Here is a 13,217-nt window from a genome sequence, read left to right as displayed (position 1 = left end):
AGTTCAAGGGGCCGAATACTTTCGCAAGGCACTGTAAATCACATGTTATCGAAGGGTCCAGACACCTTTTTTGTGATTTCACTTGTTTTTGAGAAACTTACCTCAAACATCAAATCACTTACTTATCCTCATTGTGTAGTATGGACCCCTGAAATATCATTAACAAAGGCCTAAATACACCCAAATGCATCCTTTTAGAAACGGCCACACTCTCAGTATAGTGATGCCGGTCTTTAGACGTTGTACACCTGAAGTTGGAGACTTATATCTCCCTCACTAACTTTAAGCATCAGTTATCTGAGCAGTTCACCGATCATGCAGCTGTAGACAGCCCAACCAAACAACTACATACCTCAGCCCCATATTGTTTTTATTTACTTTTCCTCTCTTTTGCACACCAGTATTTCTACTTGCACATCATCATCTGCACATCTATCACTCCAGTGTTAATTTTCTAAATTGTAATTACTTCACTACTATGGCCTATTTATTGCCTTACCTCCTTACTCCATTTAAACTCACTGTATATAGATGTTTCTATTGTTATTGACTGTACGTTTGTTTATCCCATGTATAACTCTGTTGTTGTTTTTGTCGCACTGCTTTGCTTTCTTGGCCAGGTTGCAGTTGTAATTGAAAACTTAGCTTATTCAAGCCTCTCTCAAGCCTCTCTCAAAATACAACACTGCCCCTCTAAGACAAAAAAATTTTCAAAAATGTCTAGAAATGCAAATGTTTTGTGCTCTTGTAGGAAGCAATCACTCCCCCATTGCTAACTACAAATTATCAATAACTGTGCTAATTACTCACAAACTAGCAAAGGATATGAACACATTTACAAATGTGCACACGTCGCTAAATGTAGCTCTCGCTTTGATCTCAAAACAAGCGCATTTCCTCAGGACCGCTGATGCTGTAAAAACAGTCCAGTTCAAAGTAAATGGCACCGATCCATATATGGCAATCATCTATTTGCATATAGGCCTACTGCAGCTCTGATTGGTTGTAGCACACTGGTCTGTGTAGATTACGGGTCTGAGTGGTGCATGTCAAGGCAATATAATTCTACTCAGATGCCTTCTACAAAATCTTAGCAAACTAAGTCTTGCATAGTTTGTTTTCTTTTGGTATGTTGCATTGAAAGTGGCTAATATTGTGTTGATTCGATCACAGTTCCCGCAGTATAGGGAAATGTTGATAGTGTTAACTAATTGGGAAAATTCAAGAAATTTGAACAAAGCTCAATCTTGTGCTTCTTTGCACGGGCTGAGCGGCAGTCCCAGAGAGCAGTGCGCCCTCATGCAGCTAAGCGGGAACATGGTCTTAGCACAAAAGGGAATATAACGTTGCGGATGACACACTGTCATGTATACAACATGTAAAGATATATCATCATACTGAGAGTTTTGACATTTCTAAAAGGATGTCATGTTTGGAGGATACCTGAGAGAATGCCAAGAGTGTGCAAAGCTGTCATCAGGGCAAAGAGTGGCTTCTATGAAGAATCTCAAATCTAAAATGTATATTATATTTGAGATTCTTCAAATGAGCACAGTCAGCAGCATGGCCACAGTCAGCAGCATGGCCACAGTCAGCAGCATGGCAACTGACAGACAGCAGCATGGCCACAGTCAGCAGCATGGCCACAGTCAGCAGCATGGCCACAGACAGCAGCATGGCCACAGACAGCAGCATGGCAACTGACAGACAGCAGCATGGCCACAGTCAGCAGCATGGCAACTGACAGACAGCAGCATCGCCACTGACAGCAGCATGGCCACAGTCAGCAGCATGGCCACAGACAGCAGCATGGCCACAGTCAGCAGCATGGCAACTGACAGACAGCAGCATCGCCACTGACAGCAGCATGGCCACAGTCAGCAGCATGGCAACTGACAGACAGCAGCATGACCACTGACAGACAGCAGCATGGCCAGTCAGCAGCATGACCACAGTCAGCAGCATGGCAACTGACAGACAGCAGCATGGCAACTGACAGACAGCAGCATGGCCACAGTCAGCAGCATGGCAACTGACAGACAGCAGCATGACCACAGACAGCAGCATGACCACAGACAGCAGCATGGGCACAGTCAGCAGCATGACCACTGACAGACAGCAGCATGGCCAGTCAGCAGCATGACCACAGACAGCAGCATGGCAACTGACAGACAGCAGCATGGCCACAGTCAGCAGCATGACCACTGACAGACTGCAGCATGACCACTGACAGCAGCATGGCAACTGACAGACAGCAGCATGACCACTGAAAGACAGCAGCATGACCACTGACAGTCAGCAGCATGACCACTGACAGAGAGCAGCATGGCAACTGACAGACAGCAGCATGAGCACTGACAGCAGCATTGCAACTGACAGACAGCAGCATGGCCACAGTCAGCAGCATGGCCACAGTCAGCAGCATGGCCACAGACAGCAGCATGGCCACAGTCAGCAGCATGGCAACTGACAGACAGCAGCATGGCCACAGTCAGCAGCATGACAACTGACAGACAGCAGCATGGCCACAGTCAGCAGCATGACCACAGACAGCAGCATGACCACAGACAGCAGCATGACCACAGACAGCAGCATGACCACAGACAGCAGCATCGCCACAGACAGCAGCATGGCCAGTCAGCAGCATGGCCACAGTCAGCAGCATGGCCACAGACAGCAGCATGGCAACTGACAGACAGCAGCATGGCCACAGTCAGCAGCATGGCCACAGTCAGCAGCATGGTCACAGACAGCAGCATGGCCACAGTCAGCAGCATGGCAACTGACAGACAGCAGCATGGCCACAGTCAGCAGCATGGCCACAGTCAGCAGCATGGCCACAGTCAGCAGCATGGCCACAGTCAGCAGCATGGCCACAGACAGCAGCATGGCCACAGACAGCAGCATGGCAACTGACAGACAGCAGCATGGCCACTGACAGCAGCATGGCCACAGACAGCAGCATGGCCACAGACAGCAGCATGGCAACTGACAGACAGCAGCATGGCCACAGACAGCAGCATGGCCACAGTCAGCAGCATGGCCACAGTCAGCAGCATGGCAACTGACAGACAGCAGCATGGCCACAGTCAGCAGCATGGCAACTGACAGACAGCAGAATAACCATGGACAGCAGCATGGCCACTGACAGACAGCAGAATAACCATGGACAGCAGCATGGCAACTGACAGACAGCAGAATAACCATGGACAGCAGCATGGCCACTGACAGACAGCAGAATAACCATGGACAGCAGCATGGCCACTGACAGCCAGCAGAATAACCATGGACAGCAGCATGGCAACTGACAGACAGCAGCATGGCCACAGTCAGCAGCATGGCAACTGACAGACAGCAGAATAACCATGGACAGCAGCATGGCCACTGACAGACAGCAGAATAACCATGGACAGCAGCATGGCCACTGACAGACAGCAGAATAACCATGGACAGCAGCATGACCACAGACAGCAGCATGGCCACTGACAGACAGCAGCATAACCATGGACAGCAGCATGGCCACAGACAGCTGCACTGACAGACAGCAGCATGAACACAGAGAGCAGCATGACCACAGACAGCAGCACTGACAGTAGCATAACCACAGACAGCAGCACTTACAGACAGCAGCATGCCCACAGACAGCAGCACTGACAGACAGCAGCATGCCCACAGACAGCAGCAATGACAGCAGCATAACCACAGACAGCAGCACTGACAGACATCAGCATGACCACAGACAGTAGCACTGACAGACAGCAGCACTGACAGACAGCAGCATAACCACAGACAGCAGCACTGACAGTAGCATAACCACAGACAGCAGCACTGACAGACATCAGCATGACCACAGACAGTAGCACTGACAGACAGCAGCACTGACAGACAGCAGCATAACCACAGACAGCAGCACTGACAGCAGCATGAGCACCGACAGACAGCAGCTCGACCACAGACAGCAGCATAACCACAGACAGCAGCATAACCACAGACAGCAGCATGATCAATGACATCAGCACAGACAGGCAGCAGCATGGCCACAGACAGACAGCAGCATAACCACAGACAGCAGCATAACCACAGACAGCAGCATGACCAATGACATCAGCACAGACAGACAGCAGCATGGCCACAGACAGACAGCAGCATGGCCAGACAGCAGGCTGAGACTACAGACAGATTCCTAACACTGGTGGCAGCTGGAGGTAGAGCTGTCTCGAAAAGGAGAGCACCCCTCACTATCTATCCACAAATTCCCAAACATAGTGTTTGTATAATACACTAATGCTCTTATGTGCAAAGAAAGAAAACCACAGGAGCAGCATATCATTTTTTTGTGCCCAGCACCGGTGGATACCTTTGTGGTGCGCATATCACAAACACTCTTTATCTGTGTTGTTATATTTCACAGCCTCTGCCCTACCACAAATACATCATATCCCCTACCACACATACAAACACAGCCTCTCTCATATCACACACACATCCTCTCTCCCCTACTGGTCCACAGATCCAGCTGCAGCTTCAGTTAACAATCAGCACCACACAGCCAGAGCCCCTCACATTACATCTCATCTGAATGGCAGAGTGGGAGGGCTGCTACAAAGAAGGAGATGAGGAGGAGAGGAGACAGGAGAGAAGAAGGGATGAAGGAGGGATGACAGGAGGTAGATAATGAAGGATAGGGGATGACATCTGGCTTTGTGAAGATGCATGGAGCTCTGCCTATCTGCACTGCACCTATACTGCAGAATGACAAATAAAAGAGAGGGATGGAGAGGGGGTGAGGAAGGGAAGGAAGAAGGGGTGAGGGAGGTGAGATTTAGAGAGAGAAATGGGATGGGAGGGAGGGAGAAAAGATGAGGGAGAAAGAGAGCTATCTGGGTCCAGGTCAGTGAATAAAGCAGCAGTGGTTGAAACACCTTACACTCTTCATTGTGTAGTCAGACACCTTGGCCCGCACATAATCCATAAATAATCCCCCTGCAGGCCAGGACTGGTGATATGTAGCCTACAGATGGGTCATTCCAACAATTCAGTGCCTTTTGAGAAGTGCAACTTGGTCCAAAAAAGTTTGATTTCACCTAATTTTAACATTCGGTCATAAAAAGCATGTGTTAAACTTAATAACAAAACATGTTTTCCCATCTCAAGAGGTTAAATTTAAAAAATGACTATTAAGTGCCAAATAAAGTAACAGGGTTGACCGTAACATGGTTGACAGATTTCATCTTAACTCAGCCATAAATTCACCTGTGTCGGGGGAATGGAAGCTTGTTGTGTGCAACAGGGATGTGCAATTGAATGAAAAAATATATAGAAATAGTTAAATAGATAAAACTATTTTGGCCTGTCTATCTATGGGTAACAGGGTTGATATGTTCCGCTTGATCCACCCAGTTTTCCAACAGTAAACACCAGCAAATGGCCAGCAAGAATAGAACCAGCTCACCTGCTTTTACGCTATGATTTGACTATTAGATGTTCAGTTTTGCTTTTGAAAAATGTTTAAAAAGGAATAGTTTCACCATATTCAAATGAGAGTTCAGTTCGCATAACAGCATTGAACATAAAATAAGGGACAGACTAATCAGACTATTAAATTAATCCCTAATCACATGAAATAAAAAATTATATTCAGAAATAACTTTGTCAAAGCAAAAGAATAACTAAGGCTTTACAGTAATGGTGAAACTTGGGGGTTAAGTAGATTCAAAATAACTTATTCATATTAAAAATATGATTTATTGAATTCCTACGTTAAAGGGCACTTCATTTAATATAACAGGCTTTTCTATATTGGAGCAGAATTAATACTTAAAATATCAAAGGGACGCAAAAGGGACTAATTTCGTGGAACGACCCAAATACTGATTCTCTATCAATCCTCATGTTTATTGCCAGGCTGTATTCATATCATACAGCTTCAGGAGATGATTCAGATTAATACATGGATATACTGTAAGTACATGGAAAGAGAGGGGGTGAGGGACTACTGAAATGGAGAGAGAGAATGAAAGTGCGGGGAGAGAGAGAGAGAGAGAGAGAGAGAGAGAGAGAGAGAGAGAGAGAGAGAGAGAGAGAGAGTAGAGAAAGGTGGACAGATCCAGTCAGAACAGAAGTCATGTGACTCACCGAGACATGCCCCGTCCATCTCTTCATAGCCCAGGCTACAGACACACTTCCCCAAAGGCACCAGCCAGTCACCATCGGCGCCGCAGTACAGTTTGGGAGTGTCCCTCTCCTCGGCATGCTCCACACACACTCCCCTGACCTCCACCAGGGAGGAGGAGTCGACCCGGGGCACGGTGTCAGGGAAGGAGGCCAGGTTCCTCAGGGTGAAGGGACACTTCTTATAGTACACCCTGACTGAGACCAGGGCGATGCACGCCCCAATGTCCTGGAACGCCAGGTAGAAACCCTTCCTGGAGATAGGACCCACTTCCCGAACCTATAGAAAACATTGTGGATCAATAAAGCTAACTGAATTGAACTTTATTAAATGGATGCTTACATGTATTTCGCAACAACATGTCCCTAGTATGCAGTGTCTAAACAATTGTCCCTTGTGGGATAAATCAAAATAACATGGGCAGCATTCTGTTTCTGCCCTCTTGCCAACTCCTTATGGAATTACCATGCCAAACAATAGGAGTCGGCAAGAGGGCAGAAAAAGACTGGCACCCAGGCTATAAGTCACATATTATTGAATTGAGTTAATTGAGGTGATGGACCTCAGTGTTGAGCTTCAGAATGCGGTCTCCCAGGTCCATCTGGGTGAAGCTCTCGTCAGCTGCAATGGTGTCGATCTTGGTGTACTGGGCGGGTTTGAACTTGCCCCCGTGGGACTCGTCTGTCTCATAGTAGAAAAGGTTGAAGGTCTCCTTGCAGGTCCCAGATACCCAGGGGATGGAGTTACAGTCTCTCAGAGTGAACCGCAGCTCCACGTACACCTTGCAAAAATAAGAAACAAAGTAAAGTAGCTAATGTTTTATTCAAAGCCACTTATGCAGTTGGTTAATATGTGGCCCATGCGGGAACTGAACCTGCAACCCAGGTGTTATCAGCACCATGTTCCAACCCATGCTCAGAACCCCTACACACCTTCTGTGCTGCCTGGCGGAGGATCCAATTGGAGCGTAGCCAGTTGTTCTGGTTGGGTTCCATCACGTGACACACCTGGAAGGTATGGATGGGACGGTTGTGTTCATCCATCTCTGTTATAGCATCCCACTGGAGAGGAGAGGAGGAGGAAGAGAGGTGAGGAAGAAAACAAAAAAAGGACTTAGTGAGCTGCTAAAGTACTATAGATACACTATACAGTATATACAAAAGCATGTGGAGACCCCTTTAAATCAGTGGATTTGGCTATTTCAGCCAAACCCGTTGCTGACAGGTGAATAAAATTGAGCACCAAGCAATACAATCTACATAGACTAGCATTGGCAGTGGAATGGCATCTCTGAAGAGCACAGTGACTTTCAACGTGGCACCGTCATAGGATGCCACCTTTAAAACAAGTCAGTTTGTCAAATTTCTGCCCTGCTAGAGCTGATCCAGTCAACTGTAAGTGCTGTTACTGTGAAGTGGAAACGTTTAGGAGCAACAACGGCTCAGTCGTGAAGTGGTAGGCCACACAAGCTCACAGAACAGGACCACCGAGTGATAAAGCGTGTAGCGTCTGTCCTCTGTTGCAACACTCACTACCGAGTTCCAAACTGCCTCTGGAAGCAACGTCAGCACAAGAACTGTTTGTGTGTTTCCATGGCCCGAGCAGCCGCACACATGCCTAAGATCACCATGCGCAGTGCCAAGCGTCGGCTGGAGTGGTGTAAAGCTCGCCACCATTGGACTCTGGAGCAGTAGGAATACATTCTCTGGAGTGATGAATCACGCTTCACCATCTGGCGGTCCGACGGACGAATCTGGGTTTGGCGGATGCCAGGAGAACACTACCTGCCCGAATGCATAGTACCAACTGTAAAGTTTGGTGGAGTAGGAATAATGGTCTCGGGCTGTTTTTCATGGTTTGGGCTAGGCCCCTTAGTTCCAGTGAAAGGAAATCTTAACACTACGACATACAATGCCATTCTATATGATTCTGGGGGGGAAGGCCCTATCCTGTTTCAAAATAATAATGCCCCTGTGCACAAAGCGAGTACCATACAGAAATGGTTTGTCAACGTCGGTGTGAAAAAACTTGATTGGCCTGCACAAAGCCCTAACCTCAACCCAATGGAAAACCATTGGGATGAAGTGGAACGCTGACAGCGAGCCAGGCCTAATCGGCCAACATCAACGCACGACCTCACTAATTCTCTTGTGGCTGAATGGAAGCAAGTCCCCGCAGCAATGTTCCAACATCTCGTGCAAAGCCTTCCCAGAAGAGTGGAGGTTGTTATAGCATCAAAGGGGGGACCAACTCCAATATTAATGCCCATGATTTTGGAATGACTTTTGGAATGACTTTTGGTCATCTAGTGATATCGCTAAAAGCAGCTCAACATTACAAAATAAAAGAGAGGAACAGGACCGTTACTAAACAATTCAAACCTCACTTGAACCCATCACTAACCACCTGTACCCCACCTCTGTGACTCCCAGGTCATGTGACAAGGGTGACAGCCCTGTAAGTGCTTCATGAGGTCAGCAGGCCACCTGCCTCTGTGTTTTTGGAATAGAAGTCTATTGGAGGTGTTTAGCCCTGACCTCTGGCTCTACCCTCTATTACACTGACACGCACACAGTGTGACAGCTGTAGAGTGACCATGGATCATCTAACTCCAAGCTCCCAGAATCAAATTACCTGCTGAGGAAAATGGTTTTAAATCAGCTCAACAACAACACAATAGCTGCCCTTCAGTCTAGACACATCAATCAACAATATGACTCTGACCTCTGTATGCACTTTGACCTCCACATACCCTTTGTCCTTGGGCAGTTCATCTTACTCAAAAGTGTTTGTCACGATTGTCGTATGAGTGAGACCAAGGCACAGCGTGGTATGTGTACATTCTCTTTTAATGAATGAAACACAACAAACTAAAAGCTATACAAATTAGTGCAGACATGCAACTAAACATAGTCAAGATCCCACCACACAAATGTGGGAAATGGCTACCTAAATATGATCCCCAATCAGAGACAACAATAAACAGCTGTCTCTGATTGGGAACCATATCAGGCCAACATAGACATACAAAAACCCATAGACATACAAAAACTAGAGTACCCATCCTAGTCACACCCTGACCTAACCAAAATATATAGAAAAACAGAGATATCTAAATTCAGTGCGTGACAGTGTTGCATTAAAATAAGAAGTATTTGCAAGGAATAGATGGTATATTGTCACTCCCAGCCCTGTCTCCTCAACCAACAAAATCCACAAAAGTGTCTAATGTCTAAAAATTAAAAACACAACCGTACCAAGTATAGAGAAGAACCCCCCCCCTCCTTCTCTTCCCGACTCACTCACTCTGTCACCCCACCTTCCTTTCGCCCTCTCCACCTCTTTCCTCCCTCCCCTCCTCTGATGTTTCTACCAGTCTAATTAATAAGTGGGAAGAACAGAAGCTCTTTATTAGCAGACTATGGAAAGTTGGGGAAAGAAGATGCTAATTTGAGCCAATTATTTCAGTGATAATAAGTAGTTTTGTACTTATCTAAACACTACCTACCAACAGGAGAACCGTAATCACATCCTAATGGTTAGTTATACAGACTCATTATCCTTTTAATGACATGTTTTAATTCAATCTAAAAGACAACACATTTTCATCTATTTCTCCCTCAAGGTTTCACAGTAATAATAATGTAATTAAAACAAATTGATTTTGATTAAGTATTATATTGCCTAATATGCTTCATGTTGTATTGTTTTGCTGTGAATTCTGAAAGGATCCCAACACACCCATCCATCTACAACTCTCTTGGTTTGTGTCACCCAGATATCACATACAGGTGTCAAAATATCAAATATTATTTCACAACTAGAATTACACCAGTGATACAAATGGACTGACATGTCTTTGCACTTAACCCATCTAAATGTATTAAATGAAATAAAGAGACAGTCAGTAAGTATAAAAGCTGTGACACACTTCGAGATCATGCATTGGAGTTTTCCTACACCGCCACAGTCAGGTATGAAAAGGCTTTATATCCTGGCCAGTTGTTTAGTGGGTGATCATTACAACATGTTGGGGAATAATCAGAATTAGGTGGTAACATAGGTAAGATGTTTTATATTCATCATATGTTTGTAAGTTACTTCTCATCAGAATGTTATTTTTGTATAATACTGTGGCGGGGTTGCAGTATCTGTTCTATGTCAATGTCACGCTCTGGTCGAAATATATTGTGTTTGTCTTTATTTATTTGGTCAGGCCAGGGTATGACATGGGTTTATTGTGGTGTGTTATGTCTCGGGGTTTTGTTAGGTATTGGGTGTGTGGTTTAGTGGGGGTATCTAGCATAGTCTATGGCTGTCTGGAGTGGTTCTCAATCAGAGGCAGGTGTTTATCGTTGTCTCTGATTGGGAACCATATTTAGGCAGCCATATTCTTTGAGTATTTTGTGGGTGATTGTTCCTGTCTCTGTGTTTGTTTTCACCAGATAGGCTGTATAGGTTTTAACGTTCTGTTTGTTGTTTTGGTATTGTTCGTTTTTTTCGTCATTAAACATGTTTCAGAAATACCATGCTGCATTTTGGTCCACTTCTCCTTCGACAGACGAGAACCGTTACAGAATCACCCACCACAACAGGACCAAGCGGCGTGGTAAGAGGCAACAGCAACAGCAGGAGCAACAAAGAGAGGAATGGACATGGGAGGACGAAATGTACGGAGATGGACCTTGGGATCAGCCTGGAGAATATCGCCGCCCCAAAGAAGAACTGGAGGCGAAGAAAGCGGAGAGGCGCCGGTAAGAGGAGGCAGCACGGTGACGCGGATGGAAGCCCGAGAGTCAGCCCCAAAAATTTCTTGGGGGGGCGCTCATGAAGAGTGTGGCAGAGTCAGGAGTCAGACCTGAGCCAACTCTCCCTGTTTATCGTGAGGAGCCAAGGAGGAGACCAGAGCCGGTGTTGGAGGTGAGCGAAGCAGTGACTGTGACGGATTTAATGGGGAGATTGGAGGAGAGAGAAATTAGGGAGTTGCTGTGTTGGTGCTTTAGGCATGGAATTCGCCCGACGGAGCGTGTCGGGGATTTGATGGCACCTGGGTCAGCGCTCCATACTCGTCCTGAGGTTGGTGAGCATGTTAGTCGGCTGGTGAAGATGGTGCCAGCCTCACGCACCAGGCCTCCTGTGCACCTCCCTAGCCTTGCACGTCCTGTGCCAGCACCGCTCTCAAGATCTACAGTACGCCTTCACAGTCTAGCCCATCCTGTGCCACCTCCACACACCAGCCCTCCGGTGGCAGCTCCCCACACCAGGCTTCCTGTGCGTGTCCTCGGCCCAGTACCACCAGTGCCAGATCCACGCATCAGGCCTACAGTGCGCCTTGCCTCTACAGCGCTGCCGGAGCCTTCCTCCTCTCCTGCACTGCCGGAGTCTCCCGCCTCTCCACCGCTGCTGGAGTCTCCCGCCTGTTCAGCGCTGCCGGAGCCTTTCTCCTCTTCTGCGCTGCCGGAGTCTCCCGCCTGTTCAGCGCAGCCAGAGCCTTCCTCCTCTACAGCGCTACCAGAGTCTCCCGCCTGTTCAGCGCAGCCAGAGCCTTCCTCCTCTCCTGCGCTGCTGGAGTCTGCCGCCTGTTTAGCGCTGCCAGAGCCTTCCGCCTCTACAGCGCTGCTGGAGTCTCCTGCATGTTTAGCGCAGCCAGAGCTGCCAGCCTGCATGGAGCAGCCAGAGCTGCCAGTTTGCATGGAGCAGCCAGAGCTGCCAGTTTGCATGGAGCAGCCAGAGCTGCCAGTTTGCATGGAGCAGCCAGAGCTGTCAGTCTGCATGGAGCAGCCAGAGCTGCCAGTCTGCAAGGAGCTGCCAGTCTGCAAGGAGCTGCCAGTCTGCAAGAAGCCGCCAGAGCTGCCAGTCTGCAAGAAGCCGCCAGAGCTGCCAGTCTGCATGGAGCAGCCAGAGCCGCCAGTCAGCATGGAGCAGCCAGAGCCGCCAGTCAGCATGGAGCAGCCAGAGCCGCCAGTCAGCATGGAGCAGCCAGAGCCGCCAGTCAGCATGGAGCAGCCAGAGCCGCCAGTCAGCATGGAGCAGCCAGAGCCGCCAGTCAGCATGGAGCAGCCAGAGCCGCCAGTCAGCATGGAGCAGCCAGAGCCGCCAGTCAGCATGGAGCAGCCAGAGCCGCCAGTCAGCATGGAGCAGCCAGAGCCGCCAGTCAGCATGGAGCAGCCAGAGCCGCCATTCAGCATGGAGCAGCCAGAGCCGTCAGTCTGCCAGGATCCGCCAGTCAGCCAGGCTCTTCCAGATCCGCCAGTCAGCCAGACTCTTCCAGATCCGCCAGTCAGCCAGGATCTTCCAGATCCGCCAGTCAGCCAGGATCTTCCAGATCCGCCAGGATCTGCCAGAACCGCCAGCCAGCCAGGATCTGCCAGATCCAACTACCTGCCTGAGCTTCCTCTCAGTGCTGGGCTTCCCCTCAGTCCCGAGCTTCCCCTCAGTCCCGAGCTTCCCCTCAGTCCCGAGCTTCCCCTCAGTCCCGAGCTTCCCCTCAGTCCCGAGCTTCCCCTCAGTCCCGAGCTTCCCCTCAGTCCCGAGCTGCCTCAGTCCCGAGCTGCCCCTGAGTCCCGAGCTGCCCCTCAGTCCAGTGGGGTTCTGGGTGAGGACTACTAGGCCATGGTCGGCGGCGAGGGTGGACTATCCAAGGACGCGAGGAGGAGGGACTAAAACATTGATAGAGTGGGGTCCACGTCCTGCGCCGGAGCCGCCACCATGGACAGACGCCCACCCGGACCCTCCCCTATTGTTTTGATGTGAGTCCGGGAGTCCGCACCTTAGGGGAGGGGGGGTCCTGTCACGCCCTGGTCGAAATATATTGTGTTTGTCTTTATTTATTTGGTCAGGCCAGGGTGTGACATGGGTTTATTGTAGTGTGTTTTGTCTTGGGGTTTTGTTAGGTATTGGGTGTGTGGTTTAGTGGGGGTATCTAGCATAGTCTATGGCTGTCTGGAGTGGTTCTCAATCAGAGGCAGGTGTTTATTGTTGTCTCTGATTGGGAACCATATTTAGGCAGCCATATTCTTTGAGTATTTCGTGGGTGATTGTTCCT

General features: G+C 48.5%; 1 protein-coding gene across 1 annotated transcript in view; it reads right to left on the bottom strand.

Annotated features, from left to right (window-relative positions):
• The window catches only part of LOC135519201 (ephrin type-A receptor 6-like), a 166,548-nt gene extending 159,315 nt beyond the window's left edge, over positions 1–7,233 (bottom strand). The window contains exons 1-3 of the mRNA XM_064944293.1: positions 7,105–7,233; positions 6,735–6,953; positions 6,136–6,451 (exon numbers count right to left, since the gene is read on the bottom strand). Of these exons, the coding sequence (XP_064800365.1) occupies positions 6,136–6,451; positions 6,735–6,953; positions 7,105–7,215 (646 nt within the window). The 5' untranslated portion in view covers positions 7,216–7,233. The remainder of the gene's footprint in view (positions 1–6,135; positions 6,452–6,734; positions 6,954–7,104) is intronic.
• Between the last annotated feature and the right edge of the window lie 5,984 nt (positions 7,234–13,217).

Source organism: Oncorhynchus masou, chromosome 29 (genome assembly GCF_036934945.1).
Source record: "Oncorhynchus masou masou isolate Uvic2021 chromosome 29, UVic_Omas_1.1, whole genome shotgun sequence".
NCBI classification, from domain to species: Eukaryota; Metazoa; Chordata; class Actinopteri; order Salmoniformes; family Salmonidae; genus Oncorhynchus; species Oncorhynchus masou.
This window is presented reverse-complemented; position numbering and strand designations above follow the sequence as displayed.